Source organism: Callithrix jacchus, chromosome 4 (genome assembly GCF_049354715.1).
Source record: "Callithrix jacchus isolate 240 chromosome 4, calJac240_pri, whole genome shotgun sequence".
NCBI lineage: Eukaryota > Metazoa > Chordata > Mammalia > Primates > Cebidae > Callithrix > Callithrix jacchus.
Window position 1 is genome coordinate 105,518,907 of NC_133505.1, and position 15,819 is coordinate 105,534,725.

Here is a 15,819-nt window from a genome sequence, read left to right on the forward strand (position 1 = left end):
AGAAGTTTAGCTTCTTGAGTTCTCAAGAGGAAATAAATTAAGACACCTGCCCCACTTCTGTAAACAGCATTAAAAGCGATGAATCCAAGTCGGGGTAGCCCTGTTCTAAAGAGCAGGAAGTGCTGGGATTAGAGGCATGAGCCACCATGCACAGACTAAGATGTTTCTTTCACTAAGCAAATCTATGTCATGGAAAACAATTTTAAATACTAACAACTTTTATCCGTGCTGCAATATGTTTTATAAACCTTATTAACTGTTTTCCCCCCTTATTCCTGGTGTGCTTATTCTTTACATGTTACTGGAATCTGTTGATATTAAGGAGCTGTTTTTAACTCCCAACTCCAGAATCCTGATTTAAAGCAGAAAAGAACTAGGAAGATAATTCTCTTCTCTCGTCCTCCAGATACTGTAATAAATAAGAAATAAACCCCACACTAGAACTTGGGGGCAAAGGCCAGCACAATCAATGAAGCAGGTCACTGAAGTACAAACATCAGGCATGGAAAAATGGAAAACAGGGAAGAGACCAGGCAGTATTAAAATAAATATAAAAGCAAATGAAAAAAGCCAGTTAGTAGTTAAGAGGCATTACACAAATAAGAGGAACCCTGACATGGATGCTGGCTGGATTTGCAGACAGAACAGTCTGCCTCTTGTTTATATCTGAGACTGTAAATAGAACCTAGAATAAGAAGGGTTCAGACTCCAGACTCTCATTATTGCTCTTACCAATAGCTGGTTTCATAGTGATTTTTAAGAGATTTAAGATGAGAGAGTAATTAAATCCAAGCATTACTCAATTTTTTCAGGCTAACTGATTTTACATTTACAAAACTCAATCTCCAACAGGTTAAGTGATTTGCCCAAGGTCACAACGATAATCTTCTGATTATAAATCCATTGTCATTTTACCACCTAAATTCTCTTCAGTGATTTATGTACAATGGAAGAATTACTAAAAGACAGGTCAGGATTCTTACAGATCTGGGTACTATGTAGCCCTAAACAAACATGACTCCTCAAAAGTATCTCCGTAACTTTTTTTGTTGTTGTTTCTTCCAAAACATGAAGCAGACTTAACATTCTTAATATAAGTGTTGCCATAATATTTTTTAGCTTATTAACATGAAAACAGAATAGGTGAAAGAAATAACCTATAGGTAAAAACTATATATATTTTGTATAAATTATAAAATATATATGAAATATATATACATATGACTCCCATTGAGCCTGTTTTAAAAAACATTAGAAAATACATATATACACAGACATATAATTCACTTGGGAAAATATTCCCAGAAATTATATTTTAATCTTGCAAAGACACACACATTTTAAAAACCACAATATGCAAATGGTTTATGTATCTGTGTACCACATTTATCCAACAGTTTTCAAAACATCTGGGATAGCATCCCAAAGTAAACAATGTTCATAAGACCATCTGGACAAAACTGCAGGCAAAATAAAGCATAAACATATGGAAAAACAGATTTTCCCCCTCCCTTCAGCAGTAAGGGATGACAAATGTCAAACCTAGATATATCCACGCTTCACTGTGCGATGCTTTTCAGCACCACCTGGCTCTCCATGCACAGCCACCAAATATGGACAGCACTGCCAGAAAGAACATATCCACAGGGCAATGGCAATAAAAAGAGTTTATTTCATGGTTAAATAGCCACTTCACACAAGTGGCAAGGAGCTGTTTGTTGACTTTTACATGTAAATCTGTGAGAAAATATTAAAAATTAACTGTGGTATTAAACAGAGAAGATAATTTAACTAGAAAATAGAATAACATTCTTTTTTTCTTTTTTTTTTGTAGGGGGGTCAGGGGATGGAATCTTGCTCTGTCTCCCAGGCTGGAGTGCAGTGGTGCGATCTCGGCTGCACTGCAACCTCCACCTCCCAGGTTCAAGCAATTCTCGTGCCTCAGTCTCCTGAGTGGTTGGAATTATAGGCACATGCCACCATGCCCAGTTAACTTTGTGTATTTTTAGTAGAGACAGGGTTTCACCACATTGGCCAGGCTGGTCTCAGACTCCTGACCTCAAGTAATCCCCCTGCCTCGGCCTCCCAAAGTGCTGGGATTACAGGAGTGAGACACTGTGCCCAGCCAGCATAACATTATCTAAGAGCTATTTAAGTCTTTTATTTAAAACAAAAGTATAAGTTTTACATTTTACTAAGTAGCACATTTACAAAATGTAACAATTTAAATTGATTTATCAATGCCCTTTAAGTATCAGGCACTATATGAACCATTATAACTGTTTATACCTAATTTCTTATTTATAACTGGAGTATAAAGAATTGATACATAGTGAACAGCAGAGACTTTAAGTCTTTTTTTTTTTTTTTTTGAGACAGAATCTTGGTCTGTTGCCCAGACTGGAGTGCAGTGCAGTGGCATGATCTTGGCTCATTGCAACATCTGCCTCCTGGGTTCAAACAATTCTCCTCACTCAACCTCCTGAGTAGCTTGGACTGTAGGTGTGCACCACCATGCCCAGCTAATTTTTGTATTTTTAGTAGAGACAGGGTTTCACCATATTGGCGAAGCTGGTCTTGAACTCCTGACCTCATGTGATCTGCCAGCCTTGGCCTCCCAAAGTACTGGGATTACAGGCATGAGACACCAAGCCTGGTCAAGCTTTAGATTTATGATAACTGTAATAATAGCTCAGAGTAAAACATTTAGAAACCAAGTATATATGTTGCACATGTGTTCACTAAGAAGCTGTCGACTAAGGGTTTATGCTTCTAGTTTAAAACAGGAATGTATGAATCAGTCTCAATTATTTGACATACATGCAGATATGTATGTTTTAATAGAAAGTAATTATAGCTTCTACTGAAGAATTATTTTGATTGTTTTGTTTTCAGAGACAACAAATATTTTCTTTCTCAATCTGGCAATGGAAACATTTTAGATCATATTTAAAACTCTCCTCTTCCTTTATAAACACAGAACCAAATACGCTAAGAATGAACTTTAAGATGTTTTTAAGTATGGTATAAGAGGACAAAGCTGCTATGACAATGAAGACAAACTATACAATATTTTTATTATCATTTCTTTTGTTTGCAACCTCTGCCTAAAGTTCTACCCATACCTATAAAAAATGGTGTGCACAGTCAGAAAGAGTAATCACAGAGATTCCAGGCTAGGTTATTTTATTAAAAGGGATTTATCTGACCTTGGGAAATACAAACTAATAAAAAATAAAAGCAATTTAATTTACTTATCACTTCTATAGTACTAACTGCATCATCATTTACGTAAAAAGATAATGTAGACCTAGAATGCAAAGAACATTGAGAGCACACTTCCAGCACTTTGAAGTTTTTAAAGCTCTTGTACCTCTCTGTAGTTTACCTTTAAGCCTATAATCTGAGTCCTCAAAAAGTAGCTGATTGAGTAGGACTGATAGGTTTTGTATATGCCTCGAGTCTTGTAAGACAAAACTGGCTGAAATACCAGCAAAACAAAAATAAAACAGTTTAAGAACTTTAAAAAAAAAAAATCTTAAGACACTAATCTCAAATTTTTCTAGCATAAAACTGACTTCAACACTTAGAATCCTATAATTATCTTTATAAAAACTGAGTTCAAGGCCAGGTGTAGTGGCTCATGCCTCCAATCCCAGCACTCTAAGAGGCCGAGGTGGAAGTATCATTTAAGGTCAGGAGTTCAAGACCAGCCTGGCCAATATGGTGAAACCCTGTCTCTACTAAAAATACAAAAATTAGCTGGGCATGGTGGTGTGCACCTACAGTCCAAACTACTAAGGAGGCTGAGCCAGGAGGATCGTTTGAACCCAGGAAGAAGAGGTTGCAGTGAGCCAAGATCATGCCAGTGCACTCCAGAATGGGCAACAGAGCGAGACTCTGTTTCCAAAAAAAAAAAAAACAGAGTTCAAGGATATTAAATTATAAACATAAAAATACTTAACGTACCAGCAAATTTTAGGTGAGTATCTTTAGAATCTTGGATAGCAAAAAAGACTTTCAAAGCATAACCCCAAAGGCTAAAAACAGAAAAGACTAATGACCTGGCAATGATGACATTAAAAACATCATGGCAAAACGAAACTGAACCATAAACAAAGTTAAATATAGAAATATGGGCACTGTTGTCAAGTATACCCTTTGTGCAAGCTTTCTGGAGGGCAGTTTTACAGCAGTAATAGAATGTATACTTTGTCCAAGAAATTACAAAAAAAATTTAACCTACAAAATAAAAGAGCAAATATACAAAGATGCAGCTTTGTTTATCACAGGAGAAAACTGAAAACAACCAATAGTGGGTTTGTTGTGAAGCAGTATTAAATTGGTGTCTTTCTTTTCCCAAAGGTGTATTTGTGAATTGCCTTGGTTAAACCAAAAGTGGGAACACTGGTTCTTCCCTTTCTTCCCATAGGCGAGGGCAAAGTAAACTTACTTTGCAGCTAGTTTCAGAGCATATCTCCCTTAAATTATCAGCTCTGATAACTGTCCCTATTTTAGAACTAAAGTATTTCAAAGATGAAACTGAGGCATACTGCTGGTTAGTGTTGAGGAAAGATTCAAACCTGGGCAGTGTAGCTTCAGAATTCACACACTTAAACATTATCTACTGTCTTTTATAATAAAGATGATAACAATTTATAAGTGTGATAGTAGTTTAAGACACTAGCAAAATGCCAGTGGTGATATGAAAAGAAAAGCCATTACTCTTAGCTGCATGTAATCAATTGCTGGATGTGTTTTGTGTTTGGATTTATAGCTTTTTTAGTCATAGTTTGTAGCAGTCCTTCTCAAATGATTCCTTAGAAAATTAGGCCCTAACATCCTAGGTACCCACTGTATGCAATTAACTTCTCCTCATGTATCTGGAAGGGTACTAGTTATGTGACATCTTTGGGATAGTCACTCTAATACAGTGTTTTGTAGTTTAGATGAGGAATCCCAAATTAAAAACCCTATAGGTAAAAATAAATTGTTTTTAAAATGTCATTATCTTTTTGAGCCTAGCACCTTGTATACACTGAAACAACTATTTTTACTACTTATTTTTGAAAATGCAAATTTCTTAGGAACATGACTGTCATTTTAGAGAACTGTATTACCTCTGAAAAAAAAAACAGACAAAAATAAATAGAAACGGGGTCATGCTATGTTGTCCATGCTCGTCTTGAACTCCTGGCCTCAAGCAATCTTCCCACCACAGCTTCCCAAAGTGCTGGAATTATGGGCATGAGCCACTGTGCCCAGCATGTATCACCTCTTTTAAGTATTAAATAGCAATCAAGTTGTTACTGAAACAGGTCATAATATCCTCAGATGAAGTTTCAGATCCCAAACATACCACCGCTTTATTAAAAATATTAAAAAGATACAGCAAACTCATACTTCATTAAACCCATATAATTCATGTCTATTGTATACCAGGGGCATAAGCTTAATAAATTCAGCAGAATATAGTATTTTGTCATCTCTTTCATCTTGTTAAAAATGGCATCCTGCCAGTATTAAAATTATGAGCCAAATGTATTGGTTTAGAAAAGAACATGGGGATTTTCAGTCATCTATTTCACAAAAAATAACCCAATATTCAACTATATTATTTCACCAGGAATTCCTATATTCTCTAAGTATTTGTAGAACACCTCATGACATTTAAAAGATTAAAGTGAAAAATCTCACGAGCCTTTCAGAGGACACTGGCCTACTTAAAAAACAATTTTTTTTCAGGCAGGTTTTAGGTTCACAGCAAAACCGAGCATGGAAATTTCCACGTTAATGGAAATTTTCCATATCCCCCCACTGCAACACATGCATAGCCTCCCTGATTATCAACATCCCCCACCAGAATGGTTCATTGGTTATAACTGATGAACCTGCACTGACACATCATTATCACCTAAAGTGCATAGTTTACATCAGGGTACATTCTTGGTGGTGTATGTTCTATGGATTTGGACAGATGCATAATGACATGGATCCAGAATTATAATATCATACAGAGTAGTTTTACTACCCTAAAAAATCCTCTGTGCTTTGCCTATTCAGCCCTTTTTCTTCTCAAACCCTTGCAACCAATGTTTTTTTACTGTCTCCAAAGTTTTCTGGTCTACTTTTTAATAATACCTATTTCTGGGTGGGACTCACAAAAATGCTTATTTGTCCATTTTCAATCTTGTATTATATATGACCTTTTTATTACAAGTATGGGGATGGGGGAGGTAGAGGGAGTTTTGTTTCTATAAGCAAATCCTACTATCAGATGTGAAAACTAAACAGCTGTAAGCATTCTTCTGGGAACCTGAGCTGGGGTTCATCTTAACTGCTTAATGCAATTACCTAAACCAGTCATGTAGTATTAATGTAATCTGCCCATTTCTACAGCTGAAAAGAAGTTTAATCTTTAAAGAGCGAGTAAAAAGAGACAACTTGCTGCCCCACAATTCCCATAGCTTGGAACCAAATAATAATTAGCTTGCCAGTTTATTCTCAAAATCTACCAACTCCCAGTTAACCATTAGCCTTAGAAATCTTTAGTTACATGATAAATTGATATTAACATAATAAATGGGCAGTTATACATATAAAAGACATTCTTATCTGTCTCCATACAAGTCAAACCAAGAGATCTAAGACACAAAATCACTGATCATCCACTTCTCTGCTTAAAACTTAACAGTGGTTCCTCACTGCCCTCAGAACAAATTCTATCCGTATAAGGCCCTTAAATATCTGTTCTTGCTTACCTCAAGTCTCACCTATCATCATCTTCCACAACCACAAAACTCAACTTTTCAGCTCTCTAGACTTCCCTGAACCTATCTAGCTCTCATCAATGAGCTATTTTCTTTGCCTGGAACATACAGTCCATTCCCTTTTTGCCCAGAGAATTTCTAGATATCATTCCGCTCTCATCTAAATTGTAATAGTCCTCTAAATAGAATTGGTCTTGCTCCTCCAGTCTATGTTAGATACTATTCCAAAGTGTTCTCACAGTCCCTGGTACTTGCTCCATCACAGCACTATTTAAACAAGCGAGTATAAGTAAAATTTGTCTATCTCAATAGACCAAAAGATCAGTGATGACATGAACTAGGAAGTAGATCTGTCTCATTCATGACTGCATCTCCCAACACCTAACACAGCATCTGACACAAAACTCAAAGATATTAAAAGACTGAATAATTTTGATATTAATAGTCAGGATTTGGGGGCTTAAAGTGCAAAGCTTATCGATCTACTTCCTCAGTAAAAACTGGTCACATCCTATTTGGTTTAATTCAGCAAGTATTTACTGTCTACCCACATAAGAATAAAAAAGAATATAACCCACAGTCCAGTCTTCAAGGAGCCTACAGTCTTAGGAGAGAAAATAAGACACATACAAACATAAAAATGAAACATCAAAAATGGTGTTAACAGATTCTAAAGTGTGCTGCACAGACACTGAGTGCCAAAAGAGAGATAAGCATTGGGAAAGCATCCTAGAAACAGAATTTGAGCTGAGCCTTAATGGATAAGTAAGGTTGAAGACAAAATATAAAGACAAATATGCCACAGTTCAGCACTTCTCAAAGTGGGTCGGAAGACAACTTCCTCCTTTCAGAGGTACTTAAGGTCAAAAGTATTTTCATAATAAGCCCAAGATTTTATTTGCTTTTTTAAAAAATTCATTTTCAATTATACAATGCTGTTTTCCAGAGGCTATAAGGCATGTGATATCACAAAAGATTAAATGCAGAAGCAGATATGAGAATCCAGCTGCTTTTTACTAAGCCAGATGCTTAAGAGATTTGTTAAAATGTAAGACAATGCCACTCAATAAACTTTTGTTTTGAAACAGTTATCTTTCCTAAAAACGTGATTTGTGTTAACATGGCATAGTATTTATTACTTTTTTTGAGTTTTAGAGACAAGTCTTGATATGTTGCCCCCGCTGGTCTCAAACTCCTGGACTCAAGTGATCTGCCCACCTCAGCCTCCCAAAGTCCTCTAATAACAGGCATTTCTACAGCTGAATAGAAGTTTAATCTTCAAAGATCGAGTAAAAAGAGACAACTTGCTGCCCCACAATTCCCCTAGCTTGGAGCCACATAATAATTAGCTTGCCAGTTTATATACTATCTAATTTTAGGATAGTGATGCCTAAAAGTAAAAGAAGAAAAGAACAAAAGAATTAACAATATGCCTTAAAGAGAGAGAGAAAAAAACTTTCTGGTCATGCATAACTTCAAAATGTGTTTAAGGTACAGGCACAGGCTTTCTTCCAATAGTTATTTTTACTTAGTGCAAAAATATAAAAAGAATCTTCTAAAATCATACCCTCTCGCCCAAATACAATATATACAGTTTCATATTCGTTTTGAATTATCAAATGCAGGTGTTTTCATATTGCTATAGTCTTCACAATTACTATTAAAATTACTACAAAATCATATCCACCATTGTTAGAAACCTCAATAACAACTTTCAAATTTGATTTTCCAAATATCTTATAAAAATATACTGAAGCCACATACAAGGCACAGTATGGCAGACTATTATATCCAAAAACTTATTCAAGAATGCCAAGGAATATTATTTTAAATCAAACTTGCCTGAGAGATCCTGTAGTTTAACTCACAAGGATAATGACATTTTGCCCTAGAACTGCCGAAAGCCTTAAACTAACTACGGATTTTCCCAAACTTTGAAAGCTCCACCCACTCTCAAACTACCTCAAGAGCCCGTTCCCTACCACTCCAGGTGCTATTCATGATTCCATAAACTCAATTCAGGCTTATATTAGTGCTTCCCACCACCTGAAATGATTTCTTTTCTCATCTTCACCTGCCCAAGGTACATCCATTAAGGGTCAGCTTTAAAGCCAGCTCATCCATGATTCCTTTTTAGTTCCTACAACCGAACATTATATTCCTCCTTGAATATTTGAAGGACTTTGATTGTTATTTAAAACAGAAATCTTTTAACATTTATTTGTATTATCATTACTTTTTAATCTTACATCTTCTTTCAGATCTTTAGCCTCTTAAAGATTTTAGGGACTGTCTTATCAATCTCTATTCCCTGAAGTACCCTGGATATATAGACAAAATACAAAGGAAAAAATGATGCTTGAATAAACAGTAATCTGCCTGGGGTCACACATCTAGTAGTGACAGAGTCAAATTTGAATGCCAGACCCCCTGACTCAAAGACATGTACCACCTTTTTTTTTTTTTAAATTGAGACGGAGTTTCGCTTGTTACCCAGGCTGGAGTGCAATGGCGCGATCTCGGCTCACCGCAACCTCTGCCTTCTGGGTTCAGGCAATTCTCCTGCCTCAGCCTCCTAAGTAGCTGGGATTACAGGCATGCACCACCATGCCCATTGGTATGCAATGGTGTGATCTCAGCTCATTGCAGCCTCTGCCACCCAGGTTCAAGCAATTCTCATGCCTCCACCTCCTGAGTAGCTGGGATTACGGAAATGTGCCACCACGCTCAGCTAATTTTTGTATTTTTAGTAGAGACAGGGTTTCACCAAGTTGGCCAGGGTCTCAATTTCTGGCCTCAAGTGATCTGCCTACCTTGGCCTCCCAAAGCGCTGGGATTACAGGTGTGAGCCACCATGCTCAATCTCAAAGTTATGTACTTTCCATCATACTGTAATTCCATGCTCTCTTCCTAGCATCTTTCTTGTAATAATTATTCAAGAAATCTATAAAATTGAATGAAAATCATACTGGTTTGTACTTAAACTTAGGGAACCTCTAAAGTAAAAAAAATCCAGAGAAAATAATTTCTAAACGTGTACTTTCATCATCTATGGCATCATATCCCTGCCTATCTTCTTCTTATGGCCAACAAAACTTAATGCACAGTTTTCAGCAGACAGCATTATGATCAACTTCAGTTCCAGTAGTATTACATGTCTTTCACTGCCATATTTTCCTGGCTCTTTGAGCAGAATTGGAGCTACAACTTGTATGCCTGGTGCAGAATAGAATTCAATAAATGTTTGATGAATAAGTAAATAAATAAGTGATCAAATTAATCATTTCTTCTGCTGTTCAGGAGCCTGAGTTTACCTTCTCCGGTTCCTCCTCTAGAGGAACCATTACTGTCTCATTAGGGCGATGGCTAATAAAAACATCTGTACACTGGGCTGTAGAAAACACTACATTGTTGTTTACAACTGTATTTTTATATAACTTTCAGTTTCTGATGCCACCTACTAAGCAGTTTAACTCACTTCAAAGGCAACTCATCATTATCTTGTCCATTCACCCAGCTGTTCAATAAAAATCCTGAGATTTGTTTTAATACTTGATTCCTCCCACTCTCCCTCCCTCACTGCATGTAATCCATTCATTCTCCATGAAAGTATCAACCAGCCTCTCACCTGCCCCACCACAATCACCTCCTTAACACTCTTCATGACCTCTCCACCCCCATGCTTAACTACCTACAATCTATGTGCCACATAAGTTATCTTTATTTAAAAAAAAACAAAAAAACATGCAATTACGGTGACACCCCCCTGCCTAAAACAGTTTAGTAACTTCCATTACACTTCCAAAAAAATAAAAATTCTTTACCATGGAATTCATTACAGTATCAATACTTCATGACCTGCTCACCTATCTCGTAACTTCATCTCTTTCTACTCTCTTCTAACAAACCACACTCCTGCAATATTAGCCCTTCTTGATGACTATGACTACTATATTATTACCTAGCACTGCAATCTGTTCCTTTCTTTTGCAGCACTTACCAGAAGTCATATATTTGCATTTTTTGCTTGTTGTTCCCACTATAATCTAAACACTTAGAAGGCAAATTAAAACTATTTTTGTTTTACTATAATACTACATGCTAAATAAAAATTAATACCTGGCATGTGGGAAGCATTTACTATTTTTGAATGAAGAAACTGCTATCCTGTACATTCTTAACATACGTTATATATATTTTTGTTAGGTAACAAAGCATACAATAACAAAATACATAATACATAATATATTACTATTGTATAATATAGGATCTGGCTGGCTTTTCTCCCCGGGTTCCTGGGAAATACCCTCTGAATCTCTGGAATTTCCAAAGGGAGTCCAAGAGTGTCCGTTATTCATGATGGGTCCGTCAGACCACATTTGATAGTTTATGTCAACAAAGTGACTCACTGTGGGCCCCTACACAGTTTAAGGTGAAGAGACAATCAGGATGGGGGCTTGCCCTGCCAGAAAGACCAACCATGTGATCAGAGTGTTGGGGGCTTGGAGACTGCATTAAATCAATATGGCCAATGATTCAATCAATCACGCCTACACAATGAAACCCCAATAAAAACTCTCCACACCAAAGCTCCAGTGAACTTTCTTGGTTACCAATACTCTGTGCATATTAGTGTACACCAATGCATGGGCTGGGGATGGTGAGGAGAGTGTGTCCTCACTTCCTGTGGAGTAGACACAGAAGCTTCATATTTGGGACCTTCCCCAGACTTTGCCCTATGCAGCTCTTCCTTTGGCTATTTTGTATTCTTTTTTGCTGTATTAAAACTATAATTGTTAATTGTTAGCACAGGACTTTTGTGAGTTCTCTGACTCATTCTAGCAAATTATAATTGAACCTGAAGAAATGGCAAGAACCTCCGAATTTGTAGACAGTTGGTCAGAAATTCAGCAGCCTAGGAACCCTCGAGCTTGTAGCTGGTTTCTGAAGTGAGGGAAGTCTTGTGGGCAACTGTGCCCTTAGCCTGCGAAGGCTGGTCCAACTCCCAGGAGTTAGTGTCAGAACTGCACTGCAATTATGTTACAAATAACAGACACCACTTCATAAATATGTGTCAAGTACTAGCATGGTTTGGATCTGTGTCCCCACCCAAATCTCATGTCGAGTTGTAATCCCCAATGTTGGAGGAGGGGCCTGGTGGGAGGTGACTGGATCATGGGAGTGGGTTTCTCACAGATGGTTTAACACCATCCCTTTGGTGCTGTTCTCATGATACTGAGTGAGTTCTCACAAGATCTAGTTGTTTAAATGTGTGTACTACCTCCCACTCTCTCTTTTCCTCCTGTTCCACCATGTAAGACGTGCCTGCTTCCCCCTTTACCTTCTACCATGATTGAAAGTTTCCTGAGACCTCCCTAGAAACTGAGCAGATGCCAGCAGCATGCTTCCTGCACAGCATGTGGCGCCATGAACCAATTAAACCTCTTTTCTTTATAAATTACTAAAACTCAGGTATTTCTTTATAGCAATGTGAGAAAAGACTGATACAGGTACTATGCAAGTATTTTTTTACATGAATTATTTCTAAACCTTTAAAATATATTATCTCGGCCAGGCACAGTGGCTCAAGCTTGTAATCCTAGCACTTTGGGAGGCCGAGGAAGGCAGATCACAAGGTCAGGAGTCTGAGACCAGCCTAGCCAAAATGGCGAAACCCTGTCTCTACTAAAAATACAAAAAATTAGCTGGGTGTGCTGGTGGGCACCTGTAATCCCAGCTACTCAGGAGGCTGAGGCAGGAGAATTGCTTGAACCTGGGAGGCAGAGACTGCAGTGAGCTGAGACCACACCACAGTACTCCAGTCTGGGCAACAGAGCAAGACTCTGTCTCAAAAAAAAAAAAAAAAAAAAAAAAAAAAAAAAAATTTCTAGGCCTCATAGTAACTCCATAAAATAGAATTATAATCCTCATTTCATAAATAAGAACACTAATCAGTAAAAATGACCATGGCCAGTAAGTGGGGGAACCTAAATTCAAACTTATTAGGACTGACTTCAAAGCCCATGATCTAGACATGATATACTTCATTTTCTCAAATTGCTTATATAAACATATAACAAGGTTGCCACCTAAGGATGCATGATACTCATAATATCTTTATTCAAATTATTAACTGGGTTGTCACAGTGAAATCTAAAGTATTCTTTATGAATTTATAAACTCTTTATATGAAATATTGTATTTTAACATGCATTCCTTTAGTAATAACTTACTTGTTTGTGTTTTAGAAGCATGTTTCTGGAGAAAATCAACTATCTGAGCCAAAACCTTCTTATTACAATGTGTTGATAATTTTTCATCACATTCATAACACCTGAAAAAATACAAAAGTTAAGAAAATATTATGAAAATATCCTCAAAAATTTTGCATATCAGGTAATAAAGTTGGTATTTAGTTACTTTTGTCTTTAAATACATGAGAGGAAACACAAAGGGGAAGGCACAGGGTAAGACTAGAGAAATAAGCAGGGGACAATTCATACAGAGCCTCACAGTTGAAAATTTTGGCAGTTGATCTTAGGTGTAATGAAATGCCATGAGAGTTTTTAAGCAGGGCCATGATATGATCCAACTTACACTTTATTTATTTTTTATTTTTGAGACAGAGTCTCGCTCTGTTGCCCAGGCTGGAGTGCAGTGGCATGATCTTGGATCACTGCAGCCTCTGCCTCCAGGGTTCAAGTAATTTTCCTGCCTCAGCCACCCAATAGCTAGGATTACAGGCATGTGCCACAAGGCAAAGCTAATTTTCATATTTTTATTAGAGACAGAGTTTCAACACATTGGTGAGGCTGGTCTCAAATGCCTGACCTTAAGCGATCCACCCGCCTCAGCCTCCCAAAGCGCTGGGATTATAGGTGCGAGCCACCATGACCAGCCCCAACTTACACTTTAAAAACATCACTCTCGCTAATGTGATAAACGACATTGGAGGAATTGGAGGGCATTAGGAATAGAAACTGATTAGTATAATAGCAGAGGATCTGGAGAGAAATGAACATTCATTATATATATTTTCAGGTAAAAACAGTAACAAATTAGATATGAAAGAGGAAGGACACAGCAATGTCAAAATAACTGCCATGGGTAGGGAGAAGTGAGTGAGACAATGTCAGCGATTCTCAATATCAGTGTTAAGCATCACTGACATTCTCAACAAGGAGTGATTTTGCCACCTAGGGGACATTTGACATTTTTGGTTCTGACAACTGTAGAGAGGAGAGCAGACCATTACTGGCATTTAAGTGGGTAGAGGCGAGGGATGCTGGTAAACATCCAATAATGTGCAGGACAGCACAACAAGGAATTCATTACAAAGAATTAACAGTCCAAATGCCAACAGTATTGAGATCAAGAAATCCTGGCGTACATGAAACAAGACTTGCTGTGAGTTGATAATGTTTAAAGCTGAAAAAAAAAAAAAAACAACTAAAGCTGGTTGATGGGTATGGGAAAATTCATTATACCATTGTGTCTACTTTTGTTAATAGGCTAAAAAATAAAATAAGATAAAAAAGGGGAAGGAAATAACTGCCAGGCTTCTAGCTTGATTACTTACAGAGATGGGTAAGACTCAAAGACACAGCTGAGATGGGTAAGACTCAAAGAGACAGCTGTTCTATTTTGCTTGGTGCTTATTTGGAAGTAGAGAGTTAGGAAAGACATTTTCAAAAGCACATTCCATTTCAGAAAACTACCCATAATTAAGTTTACTCATTAGTACATTATGTTAATTTGTTTCTTCTGTATATTTTAATCACCTTTCTGTTTCTTTTATCTTCATGAGATTCAGTGATCATTTAAGAACATGTGTTGGAAAGTGTTCAAAGTGTTTTATGAACATAATCCATTATGGCTGGGTATGGTGGCTCACACCTGTAACCCCAGCACTTTGGAAGGCCAAGGCGGGAGGATCACTTGAAGTTGGGAGTTTGAGACCAGCCTGGCCAATATGGTGAAACACCATCTCTACTAAAAACACATAAATTAGCAGGGCATGGTGGTGGGCACCTGTAATCCCAGCTAGCCCCAGCCCAGGAGGCAGACGTTGCAGTGAGTCAAGATCACGCAACTGCATTCCAGCCAGGGTGACAAAGTGAGACTCCATCTCAAAAAAAAAACAAACCCATAATGCATTACATCAATGCCAACTTACATGTTCACAATATTCTTACCCGCCTTTTTCTAATTCAGTAGTTCTTAAACTGTGGTCCCCAGACCAGCAGCATTGGCAACACTTGAGAGCTTGTTAGATGCAAATTCTCTGGCCCCTTATCTCTTATCCCAGAACTACTAAATTAGAATTTCTAAGACCAAGATGCTGCAATCTGCCCTAGCAAGATCTTGCTGAGATTCTGATGCACCAGAGTTTGAGACCACTAAAGTGAAATCCTTATTGAACCACCTACAGCATCATTGCTCTCTCCTGGGCTTCCAATACATCATTAACATATTAAATTCCCTCTGTCCTTTTCCTCATTCTCCCCAATAACACTACTTGGGACTCACAACAACAAAGAAAAACACAAATGCACCAGGCGCCCTACCCTTATGGCTTTATTAAAGATACCTCTTCTGTGAGCCAAAATAGCCTTACATTAACTTTAGACAAAATATTTTTATCTTAAAGAAAATTTGAGGACTCCTGAAAATTCATTCAAGGAACCCTTAGGAGTCTATAGAGTCAAGCTGGAAAATTACTGTAAAACACAGAGGAAGCATGTCAACATAATATCTCTTTATACCACCAAAACAGTATGATATGCTGATCAAAAACTAGAAAAGCAAAAAACTTGCTTTCGTTTTTTTTTTTTTTTGAAACGTAGTATCACTCTGTCACCCAGGCCGGAGTGCAGGGGCAACCTCTGCCTTTAGGGTTCAAGCAATTCTCCTGCCTCAATTTCCCGAATAGCTGGGACTACAGGCATGTGCCACCATGCCCAGCTAATTTTTGTATCTTTCGTAGAGATGGGTTTCACCATATTGGCCAGGCTGGTCTCAAACTCCTGACCCTCAAGTGATCCACCCG

At 37.5% G+C, this 15,819-nt stretch overlaps 1 protein-coding gene across 4 annotated transcripts in view; it reads right to left on the reverse strand.

Annotated features, from left to right (window-relative positions):
• The window catches only part of USP45 (ubiquitin specific peptidase 45), a 78,322-nt gene that overhangs the window by 53,056 nt on the left and 9,447 nt on the right, over positions 1-15,819 (reverse strand). For all 4 annotated transcript variants that reach the window (XM_078369870.1, XM_002746857.6, XM_054254278.2 and 1 more), the window contains one exon: positions 13,004-13,104. Coding sequence is in view for 2 of the 4 variants with exons in the window: in XM_002746857.6 (XP_002746903.1) it covers positions 13,004-13,104 (101 nt within the window). In the remaining 2 variants the exon portion in view is untranslated. The remainder of the gene's footprint in view (positions 1-13,003; positions 13,105-15,819) is intronic.